The sequence below is a fragment of the Rana temporaria genome, chromosome 12 (genome assembly GCF_905171775.1).
Source record: "Rana temporaria chromosome 12, aRanTem1.1, whole genome shotgun sequence".
Lineage (NCBI taxonomy): Eukaryota > Metazoa > Chordata > Amphibia > Anura > Ranidae > Rana > Rana temporaria.
The window spans coordinates 137,338,353-137,354,095 of NC_053500.1; the positions used below are offsets into that span (position 1 = coordinate 137,338,353).

Genomic DNA, 15,743 nt, shown 5'->3' on the forward strand with positions numbered 1-15,743 from the left:
ATTAAGGTGCCCTGTCCCTTAAAACTGGGGTAATGCATTGGGCAAGTTAAGTGGACGCGAGGCCCCTGTGAGTGCGAGGCATTAGGCGACCGCCTAATTTGCCTTATTAAAGAGCCGCCTCTGATGATGAAGCAAAGCAGCTCAGATCTTTAACCTCGATATTACAAATCCTTGAATCTGTCATAATATTGGCTTCCTACAATCCTCTGCACAGTAGACTGAGAAATTGTAGGGCAGCTCATTGAGCCACTCAGAGAGCTCTATTGTATTATCCAGAGCTTTCAGTCTAACAATGGCAGCTTTCTGACAGGATGAAAATGCAGAATAAGCAGAGTGATGACCCCAGTGATTCTCCTTCTTGGGGAGGGGGGAGGGGTCAGGGAAATTGGATTGCCTAACTTTAGTGAAGAAGAATGGGTCACCAACCAATCTGTTCTGTCTGGCAAGGGTACCCAAATCAAAAGACTAGCCGAACGGCAAAGCTTTGAATAGAAGAGAGGGAATAGAACACCTGCAGGGGCGGACTGACCATTGGGGCTCTCGGGCACTGCCCGAGGGCCCCACGCCACTAGGGGGCCCCATCAGGGTTGCCAGGCTCAATAAAACCAGGGACAGTATGTAAAAATCTGTGTTTTATTTACATCTGTCCCTGATATGTCTGAAACCGACATGCTTTTGATGTGAAAATACAGAGATTTTAACTGCCCTGCCTCTGCACTGCCTCCTGGCATGGTGGCCATCTGTAAGCCCGGGGGCCCCATAGTCTCCTATTGCCTGGGGGCCCCATGAGTTGTCAGTCCGCCCCTGAACACCTGTCACTTTTTTTTTATTGCTGTCCTTGTCCTTGTTAGGGAGATTCACCCTCTCTATTTGTCCTGTGTACTGTTATCACCGACGGTGAAAGAAAATTCCAAATTTTGGGTTGTCACCAGAACAGGAAAAGAGGGGAAACCTTTCAGATGGAGACACTAGTTCTGGTGACAATCCGAGATTCCCTCCCTTTAGAAATATTTCCTCTCACTGAAAGATAAAGTAGTATTCCTGCGCTATTAAAAATAAATATGAATATGGGAGCTAATCATCGAAATGGTCAATCTGTAACCAAAAGAGTAAAAATGTCATGTAAAAAAAAAAAAAAAAAAAAAATTATATAACAGCGCAGCACCACAAGTAGAAAACTCAAAACATATGTATAAAACCAATCAAAACATATAAATAAACAAATAAAGCACTGTACATAGCAGATCAGCATAACCGCAAATCAAATTATCAAGTGAACAATGAAAAGTCCAGAAAGTGCAATACCTGCAAATGATAATGGTGCAATATTTCATAATATTGTGAAACAGGTTAAAGGGGTTGTCTAGGTTTATGTTTTTTCACCTTAATGCATTCTATGCATGAAGGTGAAAAAAACATCCGAGGATTAAGTTATATATAATATTTATTAATTTATTTTTATATATATATATATACACACATACACACACACACACACACACACACACACACACACACATATATATATACACACATACACACACACACACACACACACACACACACATATATATATATAAAATTATTTGTATATATTTTATATAAAAAAATTAAAAAGTGTTTTATATATATATATATATTATGTGTGTGTATGTAAAAGTAAATAAATATTATATATATATATTTAAAATGTATTAGTATATATTTTATATAAAAAAAAAAAAGTTATGTTATATTATATATATATATAATATATAATATATATATATATAACATAACTTTTTTTTTTTATATAAAATATATACTAATACATTTTAAATATATATATATAATATTTATTTACTTTTACATACACACACATAATATATATATATATATATATATATATAATCTTTTTAATTTATTTTTTTTATAAAATATATACAAATACATTTTTATTTATTTATTTATATATATATATATATATATATTACACATATTTATATATTTTTATATATATATATATATATATATATATATATATATATATATATATATTTTTTATATAAAAAAATAAAATAAAAATATATTAATATATAAATATTTGTAATACATACATTTTATATATATATATTTTGTGTCTCCCAGGTTTGCCCGTCTGGCCTAGTTAAATCTTACAAGATGTTTCGCAATAGCTAATAATTAGCACTCCCATTATGACCCTGTATATTGTAATACTTGTATTATGTTATTTCCTTTTATAGATGGAAGATCTATTGGGGTTTATTTTCTAAAGCTGCAGAGTGCAAAATCAGGCTCTGCATAGAAACCAATCGGCTTCCAGTTTCTATTATCAAAGCTTAATTGAATAGGCTGAACCTAGAAGCTGATTGGCTCCCATGCACCGCTGCAATCGATTCTGAGTGCTCCCGTTTTAGTAAATCTCCCCCCATTGTGATCTCTGTGCTGATCTCCTTTCTCTTTAGCATCCTGATACATTTCGTCAAAGACCCCAGTGCGCCGGCCTGGTGGGGATTCAGCATCGCTGCGCTGATGTTTCTTTCCTCCGTCGTTCAAACCCTCATCCTTCACCAGCACTTCCAGTATTGCTTCGTCACCGGGATGCGTCTGAGAAGCGCCATCACCGGGATCATATACCGAAAGGTGAGCAGAGGGCACCACCTTCATGCTATAACAAGCACTGTTTAAAACAGGGGCCTTCAAACAACGGCCCTCCAGTTGTCTGTGAATGTCAGAGTTTTACAATGGCCTTGTGGGACGTGTAGTTCTGCAACAGCCGGAGGGCCGTAGTTTGAAGATCCCTGGTTTAAAACTACAACTTGGTTCCTATATAGATAGTCAGTTGCTGGCCCTCCTTTTTCACTGTGCTGTGTGTTCTTCTATTGCAATCCTATCATCACTACACATCAGCTGAAATTTCTAAGCAGGCTGACAGAGGCAGTGCCTACACAGGCCTCCAGGAATAGGAGCACTAGTAGGTAGATTCAGGTACGTTGGCATAACTTTGCGGCGGCGTAGCTTAAGGAATTTAAGCTACGCTGCCGTAAGTTAGCGAGGCAAGTACATGATTCTCAATGTACTTGCCTGCTAATATACGGCGGCGTAGCCTAAATCGGCGGGCGTAAGGGCGCCTAATTCAAATGTGTTTGAGGGGGGCGTGTTTTATGGTAATGGGGCTTGACCTCACGTTTTTGACGTTCGTTTTCTTTACTGCGCATTCGCCGGGCGCCTACATCTCCCAGTGTGCATTGCGGCTAAGCACGCCGTACGGGCCTATTGATTTCGACATGGACGTAAACGACGTAAATCGCTATTCACGGACGAATTACGCAAACGACGTAAAAATTTTGAATCTCGAAGCAGGAACGGCGGCCATACTTTAACATTGTTATTCCACCTAATAGATGGAATAACTTTAGGCCTGAAAATGCCTTACGGAAACGGCGTAAATCGACTTCGGCGGCCAGGCGTACGTTCGTGAATCGGCGTATCTACTCATTTACATATTCTACGCCGACCGCAATGGAAGCGCCACCTAGCGGCCATCCGAAATATTGCAACCTAAGATAGGACGGCGGAGGCCGTCGTATCTTAGATATGTTTAAGCGTATCTCTGTTTTGAGCATACGCTTAAACATAAGTCGGCGTAGATTCTGAGTTAGGTCGGCGTAGATTCTACTGATAAGCCGGCCTAACTCTTACTGAATCTACCTATAGATGTATATACAGAGCAGGCTCCTGTATGAATCCATACTGAGATATTACTTCAGGCTTAGTAAATGGAGTAATAGTTTAGTTATTAATTATTTCAGATTTTCCTTCTTTTTTTTTTTACAATTTTTTTTTCTTTTTTCGCACTTACAAATTGCAATTATAACGAATGACCTGGAATTCCAGAATAAACAGAAATGGCGCTAATAACGGTAAAGAACGTCTGTTGAGCCTCTCTGTCCTTCTGTCCGCAGTCTCTGGTCATCACGAATGCCGCAAAGCGATCATCTACCGTCGGCGAAGTGGTCAATCTGATGTCGGTGGACGCTCAGCGATTCCAGGACCTCACCACCTTCCTGAACATGCTGTGGTCGGCTCCTCTGCAGATCTTTCTGGCTCTTTATTTCCTTTGGGAGGTAATGATTGGGGGGTCCAATAATTGGGGAGGGGGAGGGGAGTTACAAGTTTGCCACCACAGTCCTGCATCAGCCGCCACATAATTGAAGGCTACACTGCTCCCCCTTGTGGACAATTAGTAATTACATTTCTAGTAATCTGGGGCCATATTCCCGTAGATTTCCGGCGGGCGTCGCGTAAGCCATTTACACTCCGCCGCCCCAACCTACTGGAGCAAGTGCCGTATTCCCCAAACACTTGCTCCGTAGTTTGGGGCGGCGTAGTGTATTTGGCCCGGCGTATCCCTGCGTATTTCAAAGGGGGTGGCTTATATTTAAATTAAGCGCGCCCCCGTTTCGATCGAACTGCGCATGCGCCGGGCTAAAAATAGCCCAGTGCGCATGCTCCAGTTCTCGGCGGAAAACGTCAATGACGCCGACGTGTGCGTCATTGACGTAAAGTCGTATTCAAGAACGACTTAGTAAAACGACGTACCCAACGCCATACTTAACATGGCATACGTGGGACTGGCGTAAGGTTACCCCTCATATAGCAGGGGTAACCTTACGCTTACGCAAACGATGTTAGCGATGGTTACGCGACGCGATTTCGTTCGGGAATCGGCGTATCAGGCTCATTTGCATAAACAAATGAGACCTGAACGTAAACGCCACCTAGCGGCCGGCGGAGTAATTACATTTAGGATCCGACAGTGTAAGTGACTTACACCAGTCGAATCCTAGCCTAAATCCGGCGTATCTTGTTTTGTGAATACAAAATAATGATACGCCGGCGGGAAATTCCATTTACGCCGGTGTATCAGTAGATACACCGGCGTAACTTGTTTGAGAATATGGCCCAGGATTAATACAATTTGTTTGCGAGGAATGTGCGCCGCTCTGTACTATTTTAATGGCCTATTTTCTTTCTTTCAGACATTGGGGCCTTCTGTCCTAGCAGGAGTGGCTGTCATGGTCCTGCTCATCCCCATTAATGCTTTTATTGCCATGAAGACCCGTGCCTTCCAGGTGAGCTTAGGAGTACATGGACCAATCCCAATGCCTGCAAGCTACAAGTACAACCCACCAAAAAAATGATTTAAAGGAGTTCTCCACCTTCTAATGACCTGTGAACACGCTCCCGAAATGTGTGCAGGGGTGTCAAACACAAATTTCATTGTGGGTTGCATACACATTATGGTTGACCTCAAAGGGACGGTTGTATCTGTAAGACTATATATAAATTTATGCAGGGCTTTTTTTTTCTCAGCGATTTAGGTGAAAAAACGCAATCGCACCCCCCATCGAACCACATCGAATGATGGGCGTGGCCAAATTGCTGTGGGAGGATGTTAAAGGGGCAATAAATACCAGGAGTGTTATGTGCAGAGTTCAGGTGTGCGCTACGTACAGAGTGGAGAGTTTAGGGGTGCACTACCTACAGAGTGGAGAGTTCAGGTGTGCGCTACGTACAGAGTGGAGAGTTCAGGTGTGCGCTACGTACAGAGTGGAGAGTTCAGGTGTGCGCTACGTACAGAGTGGAGAGTTCAGGTGTGCGCTACGTACAGAGTGGAGAGTTCAGGTGTGCGCTACGTACAGAGTGGAGAGTTCAGGTGTGCGCTACGTACAGAGTGGAGAGTTCAGGTGTGCGCTACGTACAGAGTGGAGAGTTCAGGTGTGCGCTACGTACAGAGTGGAGAGTTCAGGTGTGCGCTACGTACAGAGTGGAGAGTTCAGGTGTGCGCTACGTACAGAGTGGAGAGTTCAGGTGTGCGCTACGTACAGAGTGGAGAGTTCAGGTGTGCGCTACGTACAGAGTGGAGAGTTCAGGTGTGCGCTACGTACAGAGTGGAGAGTTCAGGTGTGCGCTACGTACAGAGTGGAGAGTTCAGGTGTGCGCTACGTACAGAGTGGAGAGTTCAGGTGTGCGCTACGTACAGAGTGGAGAGTTCAGGGGTGCGCTGAGTGCAGTGTTCAGGAGTGCGCTACATGCAGAGTTCAGGGGTGCATTACGTACAGAGTGGAGAGTTCAGGGGTGCGCTACGTGTACTACCTGCAGAGTTCAGGGGTGCACTACATACAGAGTGGAGAGTTCAGGGGTGCGCTGGGTGCAGTGTTCAGGGGTGCGCTACGTACAGAGTGCAGAGTTCAGTGGTGCATTACATACAGAGTTCAGGGGTGCGCTACGTGGAAACCTACAGAGTGAAGAGTTCAGGGGTGCACTACATACAGAGTGGAGAGTTCAGGGGTGCGCTGGGTGCAGTGTTCAGGGGTGCGCTACGTACAGAGTGCAGAGTTCAGTGGTGCATTACATACAGAGTTCAGGGGTGCGCTACGTGGAAACCTACAGAGTGAAGAGTTCAGGGGTGCACTACATACAGAGTGAAGAGTTCAGGGGTGCACTACATACAGAGTGAAGAGTTCAGGGGTGCGCTACGTACTGAGTGCAGTACAACAACAAATCGCACTCCACCTTTCAGTTTAGCACAGTCAGGACAGAGAAAGATGCTTTCTTATTGGCTGCTTTGGGTCACTCCTTTGCCTGACTCATGTTAGTTAAAGTGGAGTTCCACCCATAAATATAACATTACATCAGTAGTTTTAAAAAAATGTCATTAGTCCTTTAAGATTTTTTTTTTTTAGATGCCTTCAAAGTGTTGTTGCTAGGCAGAATAGTTAATCTTCCCTCTTCCTGCACCTAGGTGCCTAAGCTTCCTAACCTACACCGCACAGACTCCTGGGAATGTAGTGGGTGTAACTTTCCAGGAGTCTGTGCACTCCCCAGTCTCGAAGAATCATGTGACTTGGACAGTACAGGTGCTGAAACCTGATCTGAAACCTATTACACTGCTTGTGCAGCACTGAGCATGTGCGAGATCTGCAAGGCTGAAATCCAGGAAGTCATACAGTCTGGCTTCATGATGCCCACACTTAAGATGGCCCCAGTCAATTTCTATTTTATAAAGTGTCTAAATGCTGTAACAACCTAACAAAACGGACCTTAGTTTACAGACTAACTTTACTAGAATACATTAAGCTTGTGTATTACAGGGGTATTTATATTTAAAAAGTGAAATTGTGGCCGGAACTTCCGCTTTAATGATTTCTGATGTTCCTTGCCGTGTGAATAGGTGGAGCAGATGCAGTACAAGGACTCCAGAATTAAACTGATGAACGAGATCCTCAACGGCATTAAAGTCCTCAAACTCTACGCCTGGGAGCCGTCGTTTGCCCAGAAGGTCCTGGAGATCCGCAGCAAAGAGCTGAACGTCCTGCGGAAGGCGGCCTATCTCAACGCTCTGTCCACCTTCGCCTGGACCAGCGCCCCCTTCTTGGTGAGAAGCGTCCATATGCTTGTCTATGCAGTGCAGGGTGCTGTACATCGCTTTCTGAATGTACACTGGGTGAATGAAATTCCTCTGTGGGTGAATGTTCTCTGGGCAAATGTAATCCTCTGTGGGTGAATGTACACTGGGTGAATGAAATTCCTCTGTGGGTGAATGTACACTGGGTGAATGAAATTCCTCTGTGGGTGAATGTTCTCTGGGCAAATGTAATCCTCTGTGGGTGAATGTACTCTGGGTGAATGTCATTCCTTTGTGGGTGAATGTTCTCTGGGCAAATTTTTACCTCCTATGAGTGAATGTTCTCTCTGGGAGAATTTATCCCTCTGTGAATGAATGTACACTGGGTGAATATTCTCTCAGGGTTATTGTCGGCCCCCTGTGGGTGAATGTACACTGAGTGAATGTTCTCTCTGGGTTAATGTCAGCCCCTTTGGGTGAATGTACACTGAGTGAATGTTCTCTCTGGGAGAATTGATCCCTCTCTGAATTGAATGTACACTGAGTGAATGTTCTCTCTGGGTTAATGTCGGCCCCCTGTGGGTGAATGTTTGCTCTTTCTGGGTAAATGTTAACAGTGGCGTCACTAGGGGGGGGCCAGAGGGGGCCATGACCCCCCCAACATTATGCTGTGCCCCACCATGTGCCCCCCAATTAAAACACCATTTGTTTCTATATGTAGCGGGTGCCCGGCATCTTGCTTGGGTCGCCACCGAGTGGACACATGCTCTCCTGAGAAGCAGAGCGTCCCTGACAGCTCCTGCAGGGGATGTCTCCCTCTGCTCACTGGCACTGTGCAATGCATAATGCGAGAGCCGCTTGCATAGCCATGGCCACCCAGTCTGCTCTCCCTCTCCCTGGATCCTCATTGGCAGGGAGGAGCGCGACTTCAGGAAGGACTGTGCTGTGACATACCTCCTTGTTTTCTGCCATCCTGGGGGGGCCCAATACAGTAGGAAGGGGGCTCACTGCAAAACATGCATTTTATAGTTGGCCCCCACTACTTTTTTCCCTGTCCCCGCATGCGCTTCCATTGCGGTCAGCGTAGAATATGTAAATCAGTAGATACGCCTATTCACGAACGTACGCCCGGCCGACGCAGTACATTTACGCCGTTTACGTAACGCTTTATCAGGCCTAAAGTTATTCCAACAAATAGTTGGAATAGTAATGTTAAAGTATGGCCGCCGTTCCCGCTTCGAAATTCGAAAGTTTTTTACGTCGTTTGCGTAAGTCGTCCATGAATAGGGATTTACGTTGTTTACGTCCACGTCGAAATCAATAGGCCCCGTGCGGCGGACTTAGCCGGAATGTAGGCGCCCGGCGCATGCGCAGTTCAAACAATACGTCAATCACGTCGGGTCAAGCCTCATTATCCTAAAAACACGCCCCCTCAGACACATTTGAATTAGGCGCCCTTACGCCCGCCAGCTTTAGGCTACGCCGCCGTAACTTAGCAGGCAAGTACTTTGAGAATCAAGTACTTGCCTCGCTAACTTACGGCGGCGTAGCCTAAACACGCTAAGCTACACCGCCTTAAAGTTAGGGCAATCTCTGTGAATCTAGCTAATAGTATGAAGAAGTCATTTCACCTTTTTCACCACTTTGTAGGTGGCGCTGACCACGTTTGCGGTGTATGTCAGCGTTAAGGAGACGAACATTCTGGATGCAGAGAAAGCGTTCGTGTCGCTCTCACTGTTCAATATCCTGAGATTCCCTCTGAATATGCTGCCCCAGGTCATCAGCAACCTGGCACAGGTGAGCAAATCCTATATATCCTCTATGTGCCTCTTCCTTCATATCTAGATTGGGAAATACACGGAAATGGTGATCGTTGGACTGACTATGAATAATGGGTGGCATTGTGTAACATTTAACCACTTAAGACCCGGACCAATATGCAGGTAAAAGGACCTGGCCCCTTTTTGCGATTCGGCACTGCGTCGCTTTAACTGACAATTGCGCGGTCGTGCGACGTGGCTCCCAAACAAAATTGGCGTCCTTTTTCCCCACAAATAGAGCTTTCTTTTGGTGGTATTCGATCACCTCTGCGTTTTTTATTTTTTGCGTTATAAACAAAAATAGAGCCACAATTTAAAAAAAAATGCAATATTTTTTACTTTTTGCTGTAATAAATATCCCTCAAAAATATATAAACTTTTTTTTTTCCTCAGTTTAGGCCGATACGTATTCTTCTACATATTTTTGGTAAAAAAAATCGCAATGAGCGTTTATTGATTTTATAGCGTTTACAAAATATGGCATTTTAATTTAATTTTTTTTTTTTTACTACTAATGGCGGCGATCAGCGTTTTTTTTTTCATGACTGCGACATTATGGCGGACACATCGGACACTTTTGACACATTTTTGGGACCATTTTTTTGCGCTCGCAGCCCACAGCTGGGCATCTTAAAGGGGACATTACCTGTACGTCCATGTGCCCAGCTGTGCCATTCTGCCAACATAAATAGTCGCGCGGCGATCCAAGCATGAGCATGCAAACCGACTTCACCTGAGCATACGTGTCCATGTTGTGGTAAAACATTTCCAACATTTTATCTTCTGCCGCAGGCTAGCGTCTCCATAAAAAGAATTCAGAATTTCCTGGCCAATGATGAGCTAGACCCTGATGCCGTGAACAAGGATAAGACTCTTCCTGGTAAGTTAACTTTGTTTCCTGCACCCCAAAGGGCAAGCTGTCCTATGATAAAGAGGGAAGCGCAATGTGTTATCAGTGGGGTGATATTCGTGGGTCATCAACTGGAAAGCCACTTTTATGTGATATTTACATTTTACAGTATTTGCTTCCATGTTGTCCTCCATTGCACCTAGCTGTATGTCAGTACAGGCAACATCCTTGCTGAACAACTGCTAAGATAAAATCAAATACATTATTAGCCACCTAAAGAATATTTTTCGCCTTGTTTTTATGCCACCTTCTGTCTGCAACTCCACACAGTAATGCGAGGCTTTCTCCCTGGTGTGGAGTGTCGTGCTCGCCCCCTCCCTTGGACTACAGGAGAGTCAGGACACTCTCTACGTTGCAGATAGAGAAAGGAGCTGTGTGTTAGTGGGCGTCCTGACTCCCCTGTAGACCAAGGGAGGTGGCGAGCACGACACTCCACACCAGGGAGAAAGCCTTGCATTACTGTGTGGAGTTACAGACAGAAGAACAGGAAGTGAGGATTTCTCAGAAGAAATAAGGACATTTAAAAGCAAAATGGAAGGATGAGGTAAGTGAAGGAGGACTGCACTAAGGGAAAGGAAGCTATTTAGGGGGGGGGGAATTGTACCTTTACAGCCCCTTTAAGTTTAAGGACAGTAAACTGGCCCTTTAGAAAGTTTGGAGACCCCCCTGCTACAGAGTCAAGGCTGTAAGAAAAATTGCATTGGAATGATTTTGCACCACCTAGTGTTGGCTCTGCACATTACAAGCAAAGGAATTTTTATACCTTTTTATGTATAAGCCATAATAACAAAGGAAACGTCTTTGTGTCTTTGCCAGGAAATGCCATCACGGTGCACAAAGGGACATTCAGCTGGGCGAGAAGCAGCGAACCGGTTCTAGATAAGTAAGAATATTATTAATTATACAAATGACACAAATGTGACTTCTTTCTTTTCCTTGTTTATGTAATATTAGAACTGTGGCCAATTTGTAGGCTTTTTGAACCTTTGTAATGGTTTCCAACAGGTCTAGAACAGAATGTGCTGCTGGACTCTCATCTTCTGCTTCCTTTCTTAGAATCTGTGACATCAGAAGGAAGAAGATCATTACCAGAACACCATGATTATAGTTCAGCCCCATGTCTATAATAGTGTATGAACTGCAGGCAGTGTGCAGGAAATAATGAGGATGGGGAGTGTGTGTATAAGGCAGATATATGACTTCCTGAACCCATCGCCTATCACTCCTGGCCTTTCCGGGGTTGTTTCTCCCAGTGGCCTCATAGTAGGTGGCGCTCAGTTCCTGCTTCTCTGATACTTTCCTTATTACACACAGGAGGGGGAGATTTACTAAAACCGGAGCGTGCAAAACCTGGTGCAACTGTACATGGGAGCAGGGGCGGGCTGACCATTTGGTCACTCGGGCACTGCCCGAGGGCCCCATGCCACTAGGGGGCCCCATCAGGGTTACCAGCCTCAGTAAAACTAGGGACAGTATGTAAAAATCAGTGTTTTTAAAAAAAATCCCAAGATTATAGTTGCCCCGCCCAGTGCCGATCCTGACCTCCCTGGGGCCCTAAGCAAAATGACATGTCACATTAAAGTTGATAAGTCGGGGGGGGCTGCTGTTGGAAATGACCTCTTACATTAAAGTGAGAAGCAGGGGGTGTTGACTTATTACCTCTTCTCCCATGCAGCCAGCGAGTTGAGATGCTGGGTGAGGGGCCAAAAATCATTTCTCACCAGACGGGGCCTCTAGTAATTTGGGGGGCCTTCTGCAGCTTTGCGGGGCCCTAAGCGGCTTGCATAGTAAGCCTATAGGGCGAATCGGCCCTGGTCCCGCCTCTAAAGTACCTTTTCAGTGTGTGTATATATTGTGTGTGTGTATACTGTATGTGTGTGTATACTGTGTGGCCACATAATCTCCTATTGCCCAGGGGCCCCATGAAGTTGTCAGTCCGCCCCTGCATGGGAGCCAATCAGCTTCTAACTTCAGCTTGTTAATGAAGCTTTGATAAAAAAAAAACTGGATTCTACCTGGGCCCTCTCTTCTCCCTCTCTTTCTATGTTATTCTTCTCTATTTTTAATTCTATTCTGTTCCTTTTCTATTCTATTCTGTTCTTTTATCCTCTATTCTATTTTGTTCTGTTTTACTCTATTCTTTTATGTTCTATAAAAAAAAAATCTATTTTATTTTCTATTCTATTATATTTGTTTCTATTCCCGTGTTTTCTAGTCTATTTTATTCTCTTCTAAATTCGAATTCGATTTGAAAACTATTCACATTTGGTTAGAAAAGTATTCGAATTTCGCATTTCATCTGAAATTGTGATCTGTTATTTCGGATTAGTTTAAATTCATTACTATTGTAATTTGGAAATTCAAATACATCCGAATTTTCTGAATTGCAAAATATTCATCCAAATTTCAAAGAATCTTATTGGATATTTCTGATTATGTCATTACACATATACAAGACATTGGTCATTTCTGGTGTCTAACATTCACTCCTTTGACTCTTCCACAGCATCAATTTACTGGTCCCCACCGGCTCACTGGTTGCTATAGTCGGCCACGTCGGCTGTGGAAAGTCGTCTCTGGTGTCGGCTCTCCTTGGAGAAACGGAGAAGTTGGAAGGGGATGTCTCCATCAGGGTTGGTAGGATTCTTGTCTATATTTGTTTCCAATGTTCTATTATAATCCAGATCTTGGAAAAATACACATTTTTGTCAGGGAAATCGATCTCTTCCCTAGTACTTTATATTTGGACAAGCTCTTCCCCTCCTCCAGCCTTGACTCTCAATCCTGAACGCCGGATATTTGGCGTCTCGGGATCTTTGCACAGTTACTAACCTAATGGCCCTCATTGATCATTTTCCTGTTTGTATCTCTTTGTTTTTAGGGTTCGGTTGCCTACGTCCCCCAGCAGGCCTGGATACAGAATTCCACCCTGAAGGACAACATTCTCTTTGGCCGGCCAGATAGTGAGAAGAACTACAAGAAGGTTCTGGAAGCATGTGCCCTGGTCACGGACTTGGAGATGCTGCCGGGAGGAGACCAGACGGAGATCGGCGAGAAGGTAATTGTATCTCCTCCCGTCGTGAGCTGCTCACTTTTGCAGGAGGAATAAATGTGCAAGAAAATACAATGGCCCAGGATTCATATACATTGGCGCATATTTATGCCGGCGTAGCGTATCTAATATACGCTACGCCGACATTGCGCAGAGAGGCAAGCACCGAATTCATAAAGCACATGCCTCCCAAACTGCACTGGGTTTCCTCGACGTAAGCCGTCGTGGGTGGAAGTGGACGTGAGCCATGCTAATGAGGCGTGACCCCATGCAAATGATGGGCCGAGTGCCATCCAAGTACTTCAAACGAACGGCGCATGCGCCGTCCCGTGGACGCATCCCAGTGCGCATGCTCACAATCACGTCGGAATTACTCTCTAAGATACGACGGATCACTGCCTACGACGTGAACGTAACCTACGCCCAGCACTATTCACGTACTACGTAAATTACGTAAAATACGACGGCTGTGTTCCCTGGTCCATACCTTTGCATGGGTTGCGCCTCATATATGGGGAGTAACTTTACGTCGGACTTACGCAAACCGCGTATATTATGCGCCGGGCGCAAGTACGTTCGTGAATCGGCGTATCTCCCTCATTTGCATATGTGCATAGAAAATCGATGGGAGCGGCAAATGCACCCAGCGTAAATATGTGCCCACGATACGACGGCGTAGGAAGCCTATTTTTAGGCGTATCTCAGATTGTGGGCACGGCGCATAGATACGACGGCGCATAGTTTATATTTACGTGGCGTATCTCGAGATACGTCGGCGTAAGTGCTTTGTGAATCCGGGCCAATGTCTTGAAAGAAAAGAAAATACTGAGCCCGTTTTTCAGGGCACTTTGTATTCGTGGGTTGAGAAACCAACGCCCAGTGGGCTTCAGGTAGCACCGGGGCTCTCAACACTGAAAGCAAGTGTTAAAAAGGTGCACCCCCGACACCCTCTGACCCCCTACTACCCCCCCCCCCCCCTAGAAGCAACAGGCTAAAATTACGTCTGCAAAGACCTAGAACCTGTTTTCCTGCATTAGCTTGAGATGCCTGGAGTCCTGCTTGCTACGTAAATTGCGGACCAGCTATAACAGATGCTAGGAGAGGAGCCTACACAACTGTGCGTGACTAAGGGACGTCTGGAGTTCAGCGTTTAATTGTGACACACTATCCACTACTCCCAACCCTAAAACTTAAAGGGGTTGTAAAGGTACCTTTATAACTTCCTTTACCTTAGTGCAGTCCTCCTTCACCTACCTCATCCTTCCATTTTGCTTTTAAATGTCCTTATTTCTTCTGAGAAATCCTCACTTCCTGTTCTTCTGTCTGTAACTCCACACAGTAATGCAAGGCTTTCTCCCTGGTGTGGAGTGTCGTGCTCGCCCCCTCCCTTGGACTACCGGAGAGTCAGGACGCTCTACACGTTGCAGATAGAGAAAGGAGCTTTGTGTTAGTGGGCGTCCTGACTCTCCTGTAGTCCAAGGGAGGGGACGAGCATGACACTCCACACCAGGGAGAAAGCCTTGCATTACTGTGTGGAGTTACAGACAGAAGAACAGGAAGGGAGGATTTCTCAGAAGAAATAAGGACATTTAAAAGCAAAATGGAAGGATGAGGTAGGTGAAGGAGGACTGCACTAAGGTAAAGGAAGTTATAAAGGTACCTTTACAACCCCTTTAAGTTTTAGGGTTGGGAGTAGTGGATAGTGTGTCACAATTAAACGCTGAACTCCAGACGTCCCTTAGTCACGCACAGTTGTGTAGGCTCCTCTCCTAGCATCTGTTATAGCTGGTCCGCAATTTACGTAGCAAGCAGGACTCCAGGCATCTCAAGCTAATGCAGGAAAACAGGTTCTAGGTCTTTGCAGACGTAATTTTAGCCTGTTGCTTCTAGGGGGGGGGGGGGGGGTAGTAGGGGGTCAGAGGGTGTCGGGGGTGCACCTTTTTAACACTTGAATTTGTCATGCTGGGGGGGGGGGGGGCTTGCCGCCCACTGATCGCTACATGTTGGGTAGACTTTGCTTCTCGCACAAAGAGCAGCATTGTGACCACGTCATGTAAACACCCCCACCACCTATTGCAGCTTAAGGAGCGGACGGCAAAAACGCAGCTCAGCCGCACATTTTTACCGCCCTCCCTCCATCCCCCAACCTAACATCTAAATGAAGCCTAAAACGGAACATCAGACAAATATCCAAATGCAAAGTTGCAATACATACATTTTTACTGTTCACCGACCAAAAGACTATTCAGACTCCTGTTCAGCCAGTCTTGTGATACACGCACCACTGCCAACCACACTAACCTGTTCATCCATCTCCTGGTTCGGTGTTACTGCTCCCTGCTGAATTTTTTTTTCCACTCCCTCCAACATTGCAGGGTATTAACCTATCCGGAGGCCAGAAGCAGAGGGTCAGCTTGGCTCGGGCTGTTTACAGCAATTCTGATGTGTATCTCTTGGATGACCCCCTCTCTGCCGTGGACGCTCACGTCGCTAAGCACATCTTTGACAATGTCATTGGACCCGATGGACTGCTGCGAGGGAAGGCGAGTA

General features: G+C 45.1%; 1 protein-coding gene across 2 annotated transcripts in view; it reads left to right on the plus strand.

The window, feature by feature from the left end:
- Nucleotides 1–15,743, plus strand: part of ABCC3 (ATP binding cassette subfamily C member 3) — a 120,639-nt gene that overhangs the window by 82,769 nt on the left and 22,127 nt on the right. For both annotated transcript variants that reach the window (XM_040330890.1, XM_040330891.1), the window contains exons 9-18: nucleotides 2,466–2,643; nucleotides 3,966–4,127; nucleotides 5,043–5,135; nucleotides 7,238–7,441; nucleotides 9,062–9,208; nucleotides 10,024–10,111; nucleotides 10,958–11,024; nucleotides 12,648–12,774; nucleotides 13,023–13,199; nucleotides 15,569–15,736. In XM_040330890.1, the coding sequence (XP_040186824.1) occupies nucleotides 2,466–2,643; nucleotides 3,966–4,127; nucleotides 5,043–5,135; nucleotides 7,238–7,441; nucleotides 9,062–9,208; nucleotides 10,024–10,111; nucleotides 10,958–11,024; nucleotides 12,648–12,774; nucleotides 13,023–13,199; nucleotides 15,569–15,736 (1,411 nt within the window). The remainder of the gene's footprint in view (nucleotides 1–2,465; nucleotides 2,644–3,965; nucleotides 4,128–5,042; nucleotides 5,136–7,237; nucleotides 7,442–9,061; nucleotides 9,209–10,023; nucleotides 10,112–10,957; nucleotides 11,025–12,647; nucleotides 12,775–13,022; nucleotides 13,200–15,568; nucleotides 15,737–15,743) is intronic.